Below are 18,258 nucleotides of genomic sequence, written 5' to 3' on the forward strand. Positions count from 1 at the left end.
GCAGTTAAACTTCTGAAATGAAAAATGTTTGCATATTGATAGATTCTGGATTTTCATGAGGGAGAAGGAGTAGATATCAATTTAAGGATTTTAACAAGATAATTGAACTTTTTTTGTGAAAAAACATATCAGACACAAATTATTATTCAAAGCAGAGTATTTTATATACAGACTGGTAAAACTGGTACAGGCCTGAATGCTTGACCCCTACAGTGAGGGGATCCAGTGGGTCTGTTATGGTGTGGGGGACATGTTGCTGGCATGGTTTGGGTCCACTTGTCCCTTTAGAGGGAAGGGTCACTGCAAATCAATACAAAGTCATTCTGAGTGATCACCTTTATCCTCTGATGAAATATTTCTATCCTGATGGGACCACCATCATCAAAACACCAAATAAGGGAATATCTTTTTGAAGAATGGTGTTCATTCCTCCAGAAGAGTCCAGAGACTGTAGAATCAATGCCAAGGCTGAGGAACAATTTGTCACCTGTCTAAACATCTTAAAACATGTCAGGAGGGGATCTTTTAATTTAGTAATTACTTAAATAAAACAAACAGCCCAAGTTCTATACAATGTGTTATTTATCTCTGATGTCTTGATGTTGTAGCTTACTGTGATTTCTCAGCTGATCAGCAGACAGAAGGTTGTGGAAGGTTTGAATTCTTGTATGTTGCTACACTGGTTTATGACTTGGTTGGACTTTATTTCTGGTTAACTGAACGACATCAACTTTAGTTTTGCGGACGTCGGGACTTGTTAGCGATAGAATTAGGTATTGAGGGGAACATTTTGTAGCCTATATAGGTCTGGAATGGTATTGTTACACTGTTCCTTACAAACTCTGACAGGATGGCAGGGAGGGAGACGGATGGTGACAGCAACAGCATTGAGTTTAGTAAGGGAGATGAGAGGAGGGAGAGTGAGTGGGAAAAGGCAGTGAGAGGGAGTAGAGCCATGAAGACAAAAGACCGTAAGAGAAAGAAAAAGGACGGCGCTAGCTCCGGTAGAACGGAGGATGAGGGGAAGGACCCAAAGGCGGGATCGCTAAACGTAGTGGTGAGATTTGAGGGAGAGGGGGGAGTAAAGTAAGTCGATCTGCTGAAGCTGACAAAAATCATCAGAGTACAAGTTGGAGAAGTGAAGTATACAAGAGTTTTGGGAGATGGAAACTTGCTTATAGGGTCCAACATTGAAGTGCAGATGGAGAAGGCAAAGAAAATAGGTAGTGTTGGAAAAGTCAAAGTATCCAAGGTAGCAGTATTAAGAGTAGGGGAGCAGGGGTCGCTGGGTGTGGAACAGTTTACAATTACAATCTTACAATTTCATTTAGCAGATGCTTTTATCCAAAGCGACGTACATCTGAGAGCTGATACAACACAAGCAGGGCTCTACTCAAGTTCAGTTCAGTCAAAAGTAGTAAAAGAATGACAAGAGGAGCCAAGAAAAAAGAGACCGAGACCATTTTGATAGAGTTTGAAACAAAGGTTCTCCCAAAAGAATTATACTTTGTATTCATGAAATACAGAGTTAGGGTGTTCATACCAAAGCCAACGTTGTTCTAATGTGTTCTAACTGCCAGGAGGTTTGGGTATGTCGCTCAGGTGTGCAAAGGGATGAGAAGATGTGTTGGGGAATATGAATATGAGAAGTGTGAGACCAAAGTGTTGTAACTGTGGAGGGAATCACAGTGTTGCTTATTGGGGCTGTGAAGTGATGAGAAGAGAGGTGGAGTTGCAACAGATTAAAGGGAAAGAAAAAGTCTCTTATGCAGAGGCAGATGGCCGGACAGGAAAAATAGGCTAAGGAGCATGGCCATCATAAAGGACAAATGATTCACAAATGAAATGTGAATATAGAGAGTTGGTGACCTTTATAGCAGGAGTGATAAATGCAACAGACGAGGTTAAATCTAAAACTGAAAGGATTCAAATAATTGTCAAAGCAGCAGTGCATCATCTTGATATGATGGGTTTGAAATGGGAGGAAGTGATAAACAATCTTAGTGTATAGGCAAGTCAAGAGTCACCATGTGTTGGTTGATAATAAAGGCAATTTTAATACTCCAATGGAATAAGAGGAGTTTAATAGCCAATTTAACAATTTATAGACAGTCGGAGGGAGGTACTGGACATTTTGTGTGTTAAGGAATCATGGCGGAAACCAAATTTAGATTTTGTTATGTATGGATATGAGGCAATTAGGCTTAGTTGGTCTTAGAGTTAGGAAAGCTGGGGGAGGAGGGGGCTGTGACACATTTATTAAACAAAGGACTCCTTATACAGTACTGGATATCGAAAAAGAACCAGAGTATGTGGTGGTGGAAGTATGGGTGGGAAAGAAGGAATTAGTGGTTTTGAATTATTATGACCCTTGCAAGAAAATAGAATTGAACAAGCTTGAAGAAATAGAAGGTCAAAGTAGAGCAAGCACTGTGAGAGAGTGAGAAAACTGATGTTAATGGCCAGGTAATAGAAGACTTGCTGGATGAGATGAATTTAGTCTGCTTAAATGATGGAAGTAAAATTAGAATAGATGTCAACACAGGCAAGAATTCGACCCCGGATCTTACATTGGTCTCAAATAATATTGCTCCCATACGTGATTGGAAAGTGTACCAAGAGGGAACCATAGTGACCATTATCCAGTCTTGTGCATTATAAACATTAATGCATCAGTGACTGAAGTGGACAGGGGTGGAAAATGGGTGTTTGGGAAAGCTAACTGGGAGAAGTTTAAGGAAGAGAGTGATGAACACCTGAACCAGATTAATGGTAATATGACCACAGAAAATCTGGATAAGGAAATAAGAAAAGGTATCCAAAGGTAACAGTTGCACTGAGATCCATTCTTAAGAGTAAAGGCAAAAAAATGCTCATCCCATGGTGGGATGATAAATATAAACAAGCTGGCATTTACACAGAGATAAAGCATTTAAACTATTGAAAAGAATTCATAATTCTCAACATATGGTAAAGCACAAAAAAGCTCAGGTGGAGGTAAGAAGGACAGTTAAACAGGAAAAAAGGTCATACTGGAGAAAGTTTTGTGACTGGAATGGGAACACAACCCCAGTAGGAGAGGTGTGGGGGATGATCAAAAAGATGTGAGGGAACAGGAGGGAGAGGAGTATTCTGGTGCTAACAGATGGAAATGAAATAGCGGTAACTAATAAAGAAAAAGCTGAGTTGAATGGCTAACACTTTTATTAAGGTACACAGTTCTAATAATTTGTCCGATGAGGGAAGAAGTGGCAGGGAGAAAATAAAAAGTGAAAACATGGAGGAAAAAAAGGAAAATACTGGAGCAGAGTGTTCCATTTACTTTGGGAGAGGTAAAAGGGTGCTGGCTAAAGCTGTAGCAGTATGACTGCACCAGGGAAGGATGAAATATGCTATGTGATGATAAAAAACTTAGTGCAGAGGGTCTGAACAAATTATTATACCATATATAATAAAGCGTGGGAGGAAGGTAGAATACCTGTGAGTTGGAAGGAGGCGGTCATTGTTCTCATAAGGAAGCCAGGGAAAGATGCAAGCATACCAACAATGATGAAGTAAGGAAAGTGCAAACAAATAAAGAAACAGCAGTTTTCTTTGATGTAGAAAAAGCACATGATATGCTAAGGAAGGAGGGGCTTCTGATAAGGTTACATGCAGTGGGAATTGGAGGTAAAGTTTTTAACTGGATAATGGACTTTTTGAATAAAAGAACCATCCAGGTAAAGGCAGGATCTGAAGTGTCCAATAAGTATGAGGTTGAAAATGGGACACTGCAGGGGAGAGTGATAAGTCCTATATTATTCTCTATTATGATAAATGACATCTTTAGAAGTGTATCGTTAGATATGGGAAGATCATTATTTGCGGATGATGGGGCTCTGTGGAAAAGAAGGAGAAAATTGAGTCATATAGTTAAAAAATTGCAAGAAGGAATAAATCAAATTGAGATGTGAGGGAAGAAATGGGGTTTTAAGTAGTCAGTTGAAAAGACTAAAGTAATGTTCTTCACAAGAAAGAGGATTAGAGGAAATACTAATTTGAAACTATATGGAGATAATTTAGAGACAGTAGATTCTTTGGAGTTTGTTTTGACACCAAATTAACATGGAGGGAACACATTAAAAGTATTGTGGATAAATGCAAAAAAGTTATAAATGTGATGAGATGCCTTGTAGGGTTGGACTGGAGAGCTGATGTAACATCCTTGAAATATCCTAATATATATGTAGCACTAATTAGATCAAGGTTAGATTATGGGAGTGTAGTATATGGATCTGCAGCAAAAACTGTACTTGGAGGATTAGATGTGATCCAGGCCCTGGCCCTCAGATTGTGCATAGGAGCAGCAAAAACATCACCTGTGTGTGCTCTACAAGTTGAGGCAGGAGAAATGCCGCAGGAAACAGCTCAGAGTCAACTATTGGATGAATTTGAGAGGGCACGGAGATAATCACCCAACTAAAAAAGTGCTACAAGCCTGCTGGGAAAGGGAGGGAACAGAAAAATCAAGTTTTGGTTGAACAGGAGATGCAGCAGCAATAGATGTGGGTCTCTTCAAGTTAACACAAGGAAGAAAAGTGCAAATTTACTAAATAAATTCTATAGTTATACAGAAAATAAATACACAGAGTGTGTGCAGGTGTTTACGAACGGATCAAAAGATCCAGTTACAGACAACACTGGTTCTGCAGTTGAAGTTCCTAGCCACAGAGTTGCAATATGCAAACGAGCATCAAACTTCTTAAGTATATACAGTTGGGTTGTACGCCATTTGGATGGCTTTAGAGTGGGTTGAACACGCCAAACCCAACAGAGCTCTGATCTGTAGTGATTCAGCATCTGTTCTGTACAGCCTAAAGCTAGGTACATCAAGTTATCGCCAAGAGTTACTATTTGAAATGAGTAACAAAACAAAACACTGTGGTCACGTTCATTCATTCATTTGGGTATTGAGAGAGTGGACAACTAGCCAAATGAGCTGTTAAAAAAGAAAACAGACACCCCAATTACACTTTCAAAATCAAAGGGAAAGGGTATCACATGGAAAAAAATCAATAAAGAGTGGCAGCAGCACTGGGATCAGGAGAAACCAGGAAGACATCCAACTGGACTTTGTGAGCATTGTCAGGTACCAGAAACAGTGGAGCATGTACTTGTTAACTGCAGGAAATATACCTCAGAAGAAAGGACATGGTGGAGGGGATGAGGAGGTCAGGGCTGACAGGGGCAGGTCTGAAGGGTATATTGGAGTGTGGTGAGAGTGGACAGAGCAGGAAGTGTCCGGTCAGCTTTGGTGAACAGGACTGATAGGAAAAATCTGACAAACCAGACGCTGTAGGAGTTGACTGACACCGGAGGATGGCAGTAATGCAACACCAAGGATGCAAGCTGCCATTAAATTCTAAAGAACAAGAAAAACTGCGATTTTCCAAAGACCCAAAGACGAAATGCTGCCATCTAGCGGTAGACATACATGTAGAGACAACTGGATACATCGTTGGAGGCAGTGTCCCGTTCACTCTTATAAAAGGCTTGTTTGTGGAAATCAGACCCTTCCTATGAAAGATGCTCAGTGGCGCATGAAGCCAAAAAAGCCACGTCCCGCTGTAAAGAAATTACCATGGATGAAAACATACTGTCGACTTCCGCCGACTGACACGGCTAACAAATCTTTCGGCTCTTCTAGAATTTCGAAATGTGATCAGACCGACTCCATCAAATTCTGATAGTGAAATGAGTCATTTCGCGGGGGTTGTGACGCTCAAAAAATTATCCGCTGATTTACAGACGTCTCCTTCACAATGTAAGTCCATGGGAAAACGGTTTTGGGGGGGCAGTAGCGTCACGTCACGTTGTAATTACACGGTTTGACCGCTAGGTTGGCGCTATTACTCAATGGCGGACGGAGAATGAGCACTTCCCGTGACGCACAGAAACGCGGTAAAACGATAACGTGATTCCGGGTCGTAGCAAGAGGGAAGCAGGCAGCATGGCATCCGACAGCACCGTGGCTAACATTAACGGACGCGAGACCATGTCCCTGAACGGGGAACCGGTCGTTAAGCGAGCGCGGGAGAGCGGCCCGCTACCGTGGCCTGTCCGCGTGCCGAAGGAGCCCAAGAACAAAGTGACCGTGGTGCTCGGAGCGCAGTGGGGTGACGAGGGCAAGGGGAAAGTTGTGGACTTGCTTGCAATGGATGCGGATATTGTATGCAGGTGCCAGGTACCAAACTACACTGTTCATTCAACTTCACTTTTTACATTCAAACCGACTGCGTCACCCAATGTCGTTGTTATTAAACAAACCGAGTCTGTTCGTCGTTACCGTTTAGCTAGCTTCCGTTAAATATTCACAATCTGGCTGCGACGTCAACAACCTTGCCTGACCTCCCGGATGTAGGGGGGCTAGGTGAAGTTGGTATCGGCTATGTTTGCTTAAAAAAATGTCTCTTCGATTGTTAAATGCCGCCGTGGAAGAGGAATGTGTACTGAATCCAGCACATGACCTCCACACACGGTACTGATAACCGTATCCAGTGAATGTTCCGTTATGTAAGGCGCAGACCACACAGCTGTTCCTCTTCCTCTTCCACTGACATTTAACACATGTGATATATATTTTTAATTGTATCTTGTTGCGGAAAACAGCTGTATGAATTCTGATAATTCTTGTAAAAATCAATAAAAGTCTTGCAAGACGTGCAAAACATGTATTTATAATATGTATGTGGTATAATATGTAAGATCCAATAGGGAAAACACAGATTGCCAGTAGGACTGAAAATCCTACAAGATCCAAACATTTTTACTTTATAAAGGGAATAAAGTATTTTTATTTTTGAAAAAGATTTTTAGAAATTTACAGGAATCCTAAGGGATTTTGTCAGAACCAATACAATGGTAAATGCATTGCATTAATATAGCGCCTTTCTAGTCTTATTGACCACTTAAAGCGCTCTATAACACATGTCAACATTCACCCATTCACACACACATTCATACACTGATGGCAGAGGCTGCCATGCAAGGTGCCAACCTGTTCATCAGCAGTGATACAGCGCTTCCTATTCAAAGCACTCCACAATGTTTCTATACTCATACTCAAGGACACTTAGACATGCAGACAGGAGGAGCCGGGGTTCGAACCGACCCTCTGATGAGTGGGCAACCCGCTCTACCTCCAGAGCCACAGCCGCCTGAGAGCCTAGAAGAAAAACAGATTTCCAATAGGACTGAGAAAATCCTAAAACCCCAAATTTTTCCTCTAGAAGTCCTATAGGATTTTTAGAAATTTTTGGAAATCCTTAAGGATTCTATTGGAAAACATGAAAATCCTGTAGGGTGGACACACAGCTTCTGCATCAGCTGAATCACATGACCCTTCTGTGTGTACACAGTGAAACCCAGGCTGAGATGTTATCAAAGAGCATGACACTGTGACTGTCCTCAGTAGTGTTGGTATTGACTTGCCCACAGTGTTGTGTCTCATGAGGAAAAACTGCCTCACAGCAAGTTGAATGTTTTGAAATGTTTTGCAGGGAGGCAACAATGCTGGTCACACGGTGGTTGTCGACACAGTGGAGTATGACTTCCACCTGCTGCCCAGTGGAGTGCTCAACAAGAACGCCACCTCCTTCATTGGTACAAAACAGTCTCTGTGTTTTTGTTTAGAAAGACTTTGAAATTGGTGGGAAGATAAAGAATAAAACACCGGTGTATATGACCATAATCAGTGTAAACATCAAAGAGCACTGCTGATAATCTTATCAGCAGCTGTGTGTCAGTAGTTGAGGGAGTGACTGTTTATGTAGTAATTGTTAGATATATGACTATACACAAAGGATCGATATACTCTGTTCCAAGTTTATTAAATATAGCAGCAATAAATCCTACATTTGTGAAGGTTATTATGTTCAGTCTGTATTGAACCAGAGTTCTTGAGTGGTTCATCTTTATGGTTATTTTGTTTCAAATATTTTGTTTACCCCATAAATATCAATGAGTGTAGATTAAGTGTAAGAGGCACCTCTTGGCATACAGTTCAACAACATCACAAACTGAAGCCTTCAAAAATGACCATAAAGTTGAATCAACACATCTCTGAAAACAGTTCCATCAAAAACTGAACATTATGACCTGCATGATGGTAGGAGTTACCTATCACAGGACTGTTGCATTAGACTGCATCAGTTTTAACTGGATGTACATGAGAGTTCTCACATTTACACATAGGAGCAGTCAGTACTTAACGCACAGAATACATACAGGGAGTAATACAGACAGCTAGTGTATGTTGTTACATAAAGGGTGACTAAAGGTTAAACTAAACCAAAGGTAAATAAAGGTAAACTGTCAATGTAAATACATCCACTGTCTAAATATTTCAGTCTTACTACATTGCTCTGGTATCATCATCGCCATTTAAATCGGAAGTATTTCCTCTTTTTGGTTGCTATTTTTTCCACTATTATGAATACAGGAAACTAGGGAAGTGGAAACCATTTTTAAAAAAACATGTCACAGTGATGATTTCCGTTGTATAAATAAAACATCAGTTGTTTGTTACTCCATAAGAAATATGTTATGTAGTCATGAATGAAGCAATTTTGTCATGAAGATTGAAGAAGCTTGATTTTTACATTACAGGCAACGGAGTAGTGATACATCTACCAGGTCTGTTTGAGGAGGCTGAGAAGAACATGCAGAAAGGCAAAGGTAATGTTTCCTAAGAAGTAGAGATGCAGAGCTATCTGCAGGCTGTCTGGAAGTGTCAGCATTAGTCCAGTAGGCCAAAAGACATTTTCACATGTCACAGTAGGCATCAGAAAAAATGTATGTCATTTAGTTCAATGGTCAGACTAGAAAAATGATCAAATTCATGGTGTATGGGTTTTTTTTCTTCTTTCTACACTAACCTCTAACCTTGGCTTCAAAAAATTTAGATGTTTCCCTAATAGAGAGGAAACCTGCAGGAGAGGTGTAGGATGTAGTAACACCTGCTAAATAAATTCAGCAGAATAGATTTTTATTGCAGTGCGAACATGTGATGTGGGATTTGTTGTGTTTCACGCAGGATTACAAGGATGGGAAGACAGACTGAAGATTTCTGATCGTGCCCACATTGGTGAGTAAGAATTTTCTCTCACAGTTCTTTGAATGAAAAAATGTCCTCTTACTGACAGACCCCTTTGTCCATCTCCAGTGTTCAACTTCCATCAAGCTGTTGATGACATGCAGGAGCAGCAGCGGCAACAACAAAAAGGGCAAAAGTAAGTGTACACTGATTCATTTAAATGCATTATGAGTCTGTACGTAGGTGGAATATATGTTATAATACGTACAACAACTCTCAAGCTGTAGTATTTTCTATTAAATCAATAGATCGCTCTGGTGATTAACGTTGTGTTTTTGTTTGCGTTTCAGTTTGGGAACAACTAAAAAGGGTATCGGACCTGCCTACTCCTCCAAAGCTGCTCGGAACGGTTTGCGAGTCTGTGACCTTGTCTCGGATTTCAAGGTTTTTGAGGACAAGTAAGTGTTTTGTTTGTTTTAATCTTTGTACTTTAATTTTCATATTGTCTTCACATGTTCATCCATGACCATGAATCACATCAAGCGATGAGGAGAAGTGATATGACTCGGAGATTAGCATTTGAAGGGTCACTATTATTGTTCCGGGCATTTTTGCCTTTGATACTGTACAGTCAAGAGGCAGACGGGAAATGCGGAGAGAACGAAGGGAATGACACGCAACACAAGGGTCCACGGCCAGGTTTGAGCCAGGTTTACGTGATGCCACATAGGCCACTGTGAACTCAATGTCCCAATTTGTTCATGAGCAGCTCCTTTAAAGTGCAGTTGAGTTTCCATCCTTCTTTTTTCCTTCCCTAAATGTGATAATTTAATTTGTAAGATACAAGTTTAGTTAAAGATCTTCTGTTGTAAATTGAGGTTTAACCCTGTAGACATTAGGGTGTAATGTCTTTTTTTTTTTTTTTTAATCACAATCAGCAGATTTATTTTTAAGTGTAATAACACTCCTGCCAGCAGGTGGCCACACCAGACTGTAGTGCACAATGGAAAACTGCTGCCACCCTGCTTTCATGAAAGCATTATAATATGTAAAGTCTGTCCTGTGTATCATGTTGTGAAATGGATGTGTGGAGGAATATTTGCATAGAGAGTGTTGCACAGAGACGTGCATGAATACATGTATAAAGACTATTAAACTCTGCTCTCCTTGTGTTTTTCAGGTTTCGTATGTTGGCAGGTCATTTTGTGGCGATGTATCCAGACCTTAAGTTGGACATCGAGGGAGAACTGAAGCAGTTGAAGGTGAGAACTGACAAGTGCTGACAAAATCACTCATCACAGTATTTTTGGCTCCTTTGCTTGGCATTGAGGTTTGTTGTGACACTCAAAATGTTGTCACAATTTTTTCAATCCACATTTGGGATGATTAATGTACTCTCTTGGAGGAATATCATTTGTAATGTTGATAATAGTTATAAAATGTATCACTACTGTAATCAAGGTTTTTTTTTACATTTACTAGTTTTATACCCTGATATAAAGATATACTGTACATCCTTTGAGTGATAGAGGTGTCTGTTGCCCCTTTCATGTGCAGTTAACAATGAATGAGTTTGAAAGAGTTGTACTCAGTATTTATTACTGAACATTATAACATTCTCACTATTTTACATTATTACACAATCTGTTGGTGTCACTGTTTTCTCAGGAATACGCAGGGAGACTGCGTCCTCTGGTGACTGATGGTGTGTACTTCATGCACAAAGCTCTTACTGGACCTAGTAAGAAAATCCTGGTGGAGGGAGCCAATGCTGCTCTCCTGGATATTGACTTTGGTGAGCAACAAGGGATTTGTGGAATGAATTATAAAGACGGATGGATGTTTTTACCTCTTCAGGTTAACAGATGTTTCTCTGCTCAGGGACATATCCTTTCGTGACGTCTTCTAACTGCACCGTGGGAGGCGTGTGCACCGGTCTTGGCGTGCCACCATCACACGTCGGCCGAGTATATGGTGTCGTCAAAGCTTACACCACGCGCGTGGGTGTTGGTGCTTTCCCAACAGAGCAGAACAATGTGAGTATAGAGACACATTTGTAAAAAAAAAAAAAAAAAAAAAAAAAAAAATCAGTTTCAGGAAGTGTGTGGATGAGCAAGATCCCACTAATTGGAGATAAATTATGTCAAGGTGAAGTTTCGTCAATGTTGTAATTAAAGCATCAAATTCATCACAGTCTTCTCAGGCGCTCAGCAGCAGCTTTTTGTAAAATAGCCAACATAGTGTTGAGTTTAATGTGATGTGTGTTGTCAGATCAGATATAACAGTCAAACATGTTTACTTTAAAGACTGTGTTAATGGAAATAAAAACCATTCAGGCAAAAAACTGACAAAAATATTACAGAAAACTCAGTGATTATTTTATTATGGCATCATTTCACTGATGATGAACAATTTTAGTTTGATTTGTTGAAATCTGAACTTGTTTGCATATACAGTTAGGTTTCTCCTAATTCTTACATCACACATGTGAACCTGAAACCAAACCCAATATTTAGGTAATCTCACTTATTTAAAAAAATAAAAAAATAAAAAAAACTTCCTTCAAATCAAACACAATAAACTTCAATACAAGATAATGTGAGAACAGAAAATAGGTTTTCAGTGAGCAACCAGTCATTACCATTAATATGTCTGTGAAATGAGTATTTTAGTGGCTCCATTAGTCATAAGAACAGAGTAGCAGTGATATCCATGTTTAGGCTGCTGAAGTCCCAGTAATACAGATTCTTCCGTGAGCAAAGCATCAGTGCTCTCCACCCTTTCAGAAACATCTGTCAACAAAGTTACAAAGACTTAAAAGTCTTTCAGATGAGTATTTTACTGCCTGTGGTAACATCCCCAGTCATTCCGGTATTGAACAGATCTGTCAGATTGCTTGGAAAACCTTTGTGGGAAAGGTGGACAAAAGTCTGCCTCTTTAAGTAAGGCACTTTATGCCCATCTACTCTGGTCGAGCTTCTCAGTGGTTGACAGCAGAGGAGTGTGGTTGTACTGGGCAGCTCCCACATGCAAGTTTGTAAAACTGAAGCAAGGAGTCAACGGAAAACGGCACGCATTCTCAGCTGACTTTTCTTGTGTAGGTAAAGTTGGAAAAACTAGCAGACCAGGTGAAGTAAATGTGTCCCTACGTAGTTTTTATTTTTGAAAGCAGTTGTTTTCCTTTCGCAGCTGACAGTGCTCTTTGTGTTTTAGGATATCGGGGATCTGTTACAGTCCAGAGGGAGAGAGGTCGGTGTGACGACAGGCAGGAGGAGGCGGTGTGGTTGGCTGGACCTGATTTTGGTCAGATACGCTCACATGGTCAATGGCTTCTCTGCGTAAGGAACCGTCACATTATTTCACAATATTATCATCCCCTGTTGATGTAATTACTGGAGTTCTTGCTGTTACAGTTTAACAATAAGATTCATCATGCGTTCTGACTGTCCACTGCCATCAGAGTTGAACAGAGCGACTTCCTCTTTTTGCAGAATCGCCCTGACGAAGCTGGATATTTTAGACACATTGTCAGAGATTAAAGTGGGCGTGGCCTATAAGGTTAACGATAAACCTCTGTCAAGTTTTCCCGGTAGGTCATTCTCCCCTCTGATGTTTAATAGATCTGCTTGTTGTCTTCCTATTACTGGAAAATAATATGGGCTTTAACAGTCAACAGTTCAGACATAGTAAGACTGACCAATATATCACTGCTGCTTTAAAAAAAAAAATCATTCGTTAAAACACACATTTGTAATTGGATTGAAGTGGGGCAGAGTTTGATGACTGCAATTCCTCATATAAGCTTTGTCACATTTTACCTTGTTACTTAATTCACTGTTTATTTAAAACACTGATGTTTAAGGCTGTGTGTTCACAAAAGTTTGAATTCCAGACAAATTATTTTCTATTAAAAAACAGGAGCAGTTCAACATCTGTTCAAAGGGATTATTAATTTCAGAGCTACGGTTTAGAATTTAGTTATAGGTGAATGAACAGCTTTAATGCTTCCTGATGTCTTAATTTAAACAGGTCAGCTTGTACTAGCAGGAAATGCAACATCTTTAGTTTTTGAAAATCTATTTCGCAGCAGGTTTAAAGCTGCATTTATCTCCTGTATGTCTTTGCTTGTAGTGCCAAATGGAGCAAAATTGAATTGTTAAACTAATGAACCAGAGGATGATAAAACAACTTCCTTCTTTCTGCGTCATATGACTCTGCAGCTGCACCTGACCAGCATGTTGACACTAATTTCTCTTACACATTTATCATTTTTGTGGACAGTGTACCAGAGGTTTGATGAAGTGGCTTTATTCCTGATTCAGATTTGTTTCTACAAGTGTTTTCTGGTTCTTTAAACAATTAGAGAAGCACTCTAATCACAGTTTATCAGATCATTAAACCTGTCATTCCTGCATGTGGACCATAAATACGTTACGTACAATTGTCCAGCATCTTGTTTTGATGGTGGTCTCCTGATGAATCGGTTAAAAATGTCATTTTTCACTCAAGATTAATGATCTTCTGTTGTAGCAAACATGGACGTTTTGACGCAGGTGTCTGTGGATTACAAGACGTTTCCCGGCTGGTGCTGCAGCACTGAGGCAGCTCGGAGCTTTGAGGAGCTGCCGTCACAGGCACAAGATTACATCCGCTTCATCGAGGACTTTCTCCAAGTGCCAGGTTTGTAAAGAGACACTTTACATTAATAGAGAGACTGCAGACAAAATATTCTCCGCTTTGCCAAACCTGCCAATCATGTTATATCTTTTTTTCTTCTTCTTTTTTTTTTAATCTCTCATTTTAGTGAAGTGGGTCGGAGTCGGCAAGTCCAGAGAGAGCATGATCAAACTGTTTTGATCCGTCTGCAGACCTGCAGTCGCCCTTAACGACGGCTTAGATGTTAACTTCAGGTTTTGATAAGATCACCAGATGCGTTTTAAAATGCAAACTCTATCCTATAGGAAATACTTCACCAGCAAGGCTATTTGTGAAACTTTTAGTTGCTGCTTGTGCATCACATTTACAATAATCCCTCATAGATATAATTTATGCATTCCACATAATGTTTTCTATATTTATTAGGGTGTTGATTTTTAAAACCTGGTGCAAATGGATAAGTCATTCCTAATTCTATTCCACAGAAAAGCACACTTGGTTTATTTTTTTAGCATTTAAAACTTATCGACCTTTACTGACATCTGTTCACCATGTAGTTATTTTTTTACAAAGATTTGAAGAGCCATTGATGAACAGATGTAGAAGCCTTTGTATTAAAGGGAGTCACAATAAAGTAAAATTATTTCCAGGCTTTGTATGAGATGGAAAAATAATTGAAAGCCATCTTGCGATCAGTACGATTGTGAACTTTTCTATTGAACAATTTTAAAAACGTGAAAGCATCTCAGTCGTTGAGTTTGTTAACAATATTTTCATGATGATTGTTGGAATACTTTTTAAATCATCCTCAAGACATAAATCAACACTAAGAACCTTGAGTTGAAATGTTTTCTTCATGATGTTTGAGGAAAAGTCACGTCCACACACAGACATTGGCTGGTATTTGAAAAGTTTGTGTAAATGTAAAGAAAGCACAGTTCCAGACTACATCTCAATATGTTTCCTACAACATTTCATTCATTTTGTCAATAATGTAAAAGACTCAGCTTGCTATTATCAATAAAAGGAAACTGTAAAAGTGTAGTGTTTGGTTTTTTGTTTTTATCTAGCTCTAGAAAAATGTTTAGCTGTATACATACTATGTTGTGTACATTCCTTGTAGGGGCTCAAAAATCTGATAGTTCTGGGTGTTTAAAAAGAAATCATCAGTAGAGCTTCTAGGAAAGTACTTAAATGTCACTAAAATAGCTGTTTTAATTCATGCCTTTTTGATCAATGGAATCATACAAGAAACATGAATGACTTCTCATCATTTACTGACCTACTCAACTGTGGATAAATTGCAATCAAAGCTCTGCAAACACTGGATTTTCAAGGACTGATGTCGATATTTGAGACTTTGAGAAAATCAGTTACATTGACCTTTTTTTTTCACATAAGCACACATTTTTGATAAGGTTTCTATTTTTGTAATTGTCACCGCAATATGTATGGAGTAGTGCATTTTTACTTATTTTTACTTTTAACTTAAAGCGCTCTCAGGTGGACAAACTATGTAATGGAAACAGTTTCTGAGCTACCTCAAATGTATTGTTGACATTTGAATCATTGGATGAGTCTTATGTTTTCCTTTTCCCTTTCAAATCTTAGAGTTATTTTATGGATCAAAATGTAAAATCTCACTACATGGGCGAAGCCAGTGGGAGAAAAGTGACAGGGGAACCCTCAGAAGGGTAAAGTTAAGACAAAGCTTTGGGACTAGAGGTCATTCACACCTTGGACAAAGCCAAGGAATTCCATCCATTTTGGTTAAACAAACCATTGGGTGAGAAATTGCTCGTTTTTTTTTCTTTAGCAGAAAGGCCAACAAATATGACCCAAGCTCCCCCAATTAAATTGGTAAAACAAATGAAGAACCTCATTTAATGTTAGATGTAAATGGGTTGGAAGCATTCCTATGCGTCTACCTGTATCTGAGCCTACTGCAGACTCTATAGGCCTTTTACTGAAAGCATGTCGTGTTTTATGACTTAAACTTTTCTCCTATCAGACACTACACCTGTGAATCTATGAGGGTGAGATTTGTTATGCAAACTTAACTGCACCATCTATTGCACACCAGACAGCATCCTTTAGAGACTAACCAGGATGACACAACAGCTGTACTTGCAGCCCTGGTAGATCAAAATCGACCCATGAGTGGAGAAAAAGGGGAAGTGCATGATAGAATAGTGTCCAGTCTCCTTCTCCAATGACGTTGATTTGATTAGAACTGCTGAGCCAGTACAGATAGTACTAAATAATAATGCCTCCCTGCCAATGATTTCACAGTATCCTCTTTCTCAAGAAAAGAGAGAAGATATTCGACCTGTAATTCAATTTTTGCTAAACTTCCTGTACTTAAAAGCCAGGGAAACCAGAATACAGAATTGTATGAGACCTAAGAGTTATCAATGAAGTGATGATCCCCCATCTCAAAAATCTTTAATTTCCAAGTGGTTCTACCCCAATGCAATATGTAGCATTTGACAAGTTCCCATCTATTGCTGATGATCCTGTTTCATGATGCAATGCTTTGGCTGACCATGCAGCTGCCAAAATTAGCATTCCTGTCCATGTAAAACTCTGTCCCTCCATTCAACAAATGAGAAAACAATCTCATTCTACTGTGACCTAATCTCAGCTGTTCAGCCAACCCATTCTTAGGCACAGACCATCCAGTTTCCTCCAAGGGACAAACTGTGCCACAACATCCAACCAGCAGACTGGGTCCGCATCAGAGAGCTCCACTAACAAACACCCTGGAAACCCTGCTGGTCCAAACCACAACACATCCTGTTTACCACCACCACAACAGTCAAGTGTGAGGGTCATCCCACTTGGGTCAACGCACTGTAAGCAGAGGCCTCCTCCACCATGCACTAGAAATCATCAGGACCCCTCCTCATCCTGTGGATCCTCTTCTTCCTTGTCTAGGGAGCCATACAATGTTGGCTGCATCCTTGGGAAGGACCTCCTCCCCTGAAGGCAACATGGGCAGCGGAGTCCCAGAAGAAGACATAGGACATCCACAGCCGTCAGAGGCCCAGATGAAGCCACTGCACGTCCAACGCTTAAAGCACGGAGAAGTAACACTAGAGAGAACAATGGACCAACAAAAAGCCTGAGTAGATTATACATGACAAACAGGGAAATCTACATATAACACAAATGAGACCTTTCTGTATACCACACGAGAAAAACACCAAGTGAATATGAACCACAGCCCTCAACAAGCACATACATACAATTGGCAGAAATGATAGCTTGATAATAGCTCAAGCCCTAAGAACTGTTATGTGAGTGCATTCATCTCACATAGTACAAGAGAAGGACTCCCAATAATGGCTTTGCCTATTACTTCCTGTGACACTTGTCACTTGCTACACTTTAACGCAGCAAATGGACTTTATTCATATGCCAAAATGTGATGTGTAGATATGTTCTCAAACTGGTTAAAAGCATGAGCTTGCAAGAAGGCTGACTCTGCCTCTACAGAGCATCAATTCAAACAGAGGTAGTCATTTCACTGCTCAAATAAAGACTGAACTCTGTAAATCATGCAAGATTAAACAAAGACAACATTGTCCATACCAACCACAGTCTGCAGGGCTAGTTGACAGACAAAAGGGTATCCTGAAAAACAAACTAGCCAAACTGTGTGCTGAAACAGGCCTAAAATGGACAGTGCTGTTGCCTCTAGCCCTAATGTCAATGAGGTCCACACCCATTAGGAAGAACAAATTTATACCTCATGAGATTATTACAGGTGGACCAATGACTATACCAAGTAATTCAGTGACATTACATAACCCTGTCACCACTAGTTTGTTTGATTGGTGTAAGGAAAAGTTAGGGGCATTGGATTATTTAATTTTTGGATTTGTCTTGTTTGGTTTTGGAATCCTGACTATTATTAGTCTCCTGATCACCTGTCTCAAATCCATTTGCAAATAATTTATCACTGGAACAGCCACTAGAATCATGTATTCCACAGCAACTCAACTTGTTCCACCATTAGAGGAAAGTTCAGATTTGTTGTTTGAAATTGAACTTGTTTATGACTATGTAGGCTATGGATATAACCTGTAGCATAAAAAACCCAACAACAACATTTGAGCCCCTTCAGACTCACTAATTGATTGAGTCTGGGAGCCCTTTCCAGCCCCCTTGCTAGTTCGTCAACTGTGTGTCCTTCCTGCCTCTTGCAGGTCTGAATACAAATGCCCCTCTTCCTTCCTTCCTTCCTGATCACTGCCCTCCCTTACCCTTTGAATACTACCTATTTACATACTGTCTGATCACTGCTGTTGTAACTGTATAAAAGTGCTTCTCTGTCATTGCTCTTCATCAGCTCACCGGCTCAGATCCTCTCTGTGTTGATCAGTTCACCAGTGTGCCGGCATGCTTCAAGAAACTCACAACTCTACAGCAATCCCCTGAACTAGACTTGAATGATTTTTTCAATAACCCTCACACGCCTTTCAGCCAGTAATATTTTTCTCTCGTTCCTTCTTCCTTACTTTACA

At 39.9% G+C, this 18,258-nt stretch overlaps 1 protein-coding gene across 1 annotated transcript; it reads left to right on the top strand.

Moving 5' to 3' along the window:
- The first annotated feature begins 5,875 nt into the window (after positions 1 to 5,875).
- adssl (adenylosuccinate synthase, like) lies at positions 5,876 to 14,773 on the top strand. The gene is made up of 13 exons (XM_042431940.1): positions 5,876 to 6,223; positions 7,539 to 7,641; positions 8,647 to 8,715; positions 9,074 to 9,124; positions 9,203 to 9,269; positions 9,424 to 9,531; positions 10,254 to 10,335; positions 10,742 to 10,868; positions 10,955 to 11,109; positions 12,287 to 12,411; positions 12,565 to 12,662; positions 13,604 to 13,753; positions 13,878 to 14,773. The coding sequence occupies exons 1-13, from the start codon at positions 5,990 to 5,992 to the stop codon at positions 13,928 to 13,930; spliced, it is 1,422 nt and encodes a 473-aa protein (XP_042287874.1). The 5' UTR covers positions 5,876 to 5,989; the 3' UTR covers positions 13,931 to 14,773.
- The last annotated feature ends 3,485 nt before the right edge of the window (positions 14,774 to 18,258 follow it).

Source organism: Thunnus maccoyii, chromosome 13, assembly GCF_910596095.1.
Source record: "Thunnus maccoyii chromosome 13, fThuMac1.1, whole genome shotgun sequence".
Classification (NCBI taxonomy): Eukaryota; Metazoa; Chordata; class Actinopteri; order Scombriformes; family Scombridae; genus Thunnus; species Thunnus maccoyii.

What these genes read in the sequence shown, in the direction of transcription:
- adssl (XM_042431940.1), top strand. Translation starts at nt 5,990, where the DNA reads ATGGCATCCGACAGCACCGTGGCTAACATTAACGGACGCGAGACCATG. An exon ending in GAACATGCAGAAAGGCAAAG is followed by an intron (nt 8,716 to 9,073) that starts GTAATGTTTCCT and finishes TGTTTCACGCAG; the next exon opens with GATTACAAGGATGGGAAGAC. An exon ending in ACCTCTGTCAAGTTTTCCCG is followed by an intron (nt 12,663 to 13,603) that starts GTAGGTCATTCT and finishes CTTCTGTTGTAG; the next exon opens with CAAACATGGACGTTTTGACG.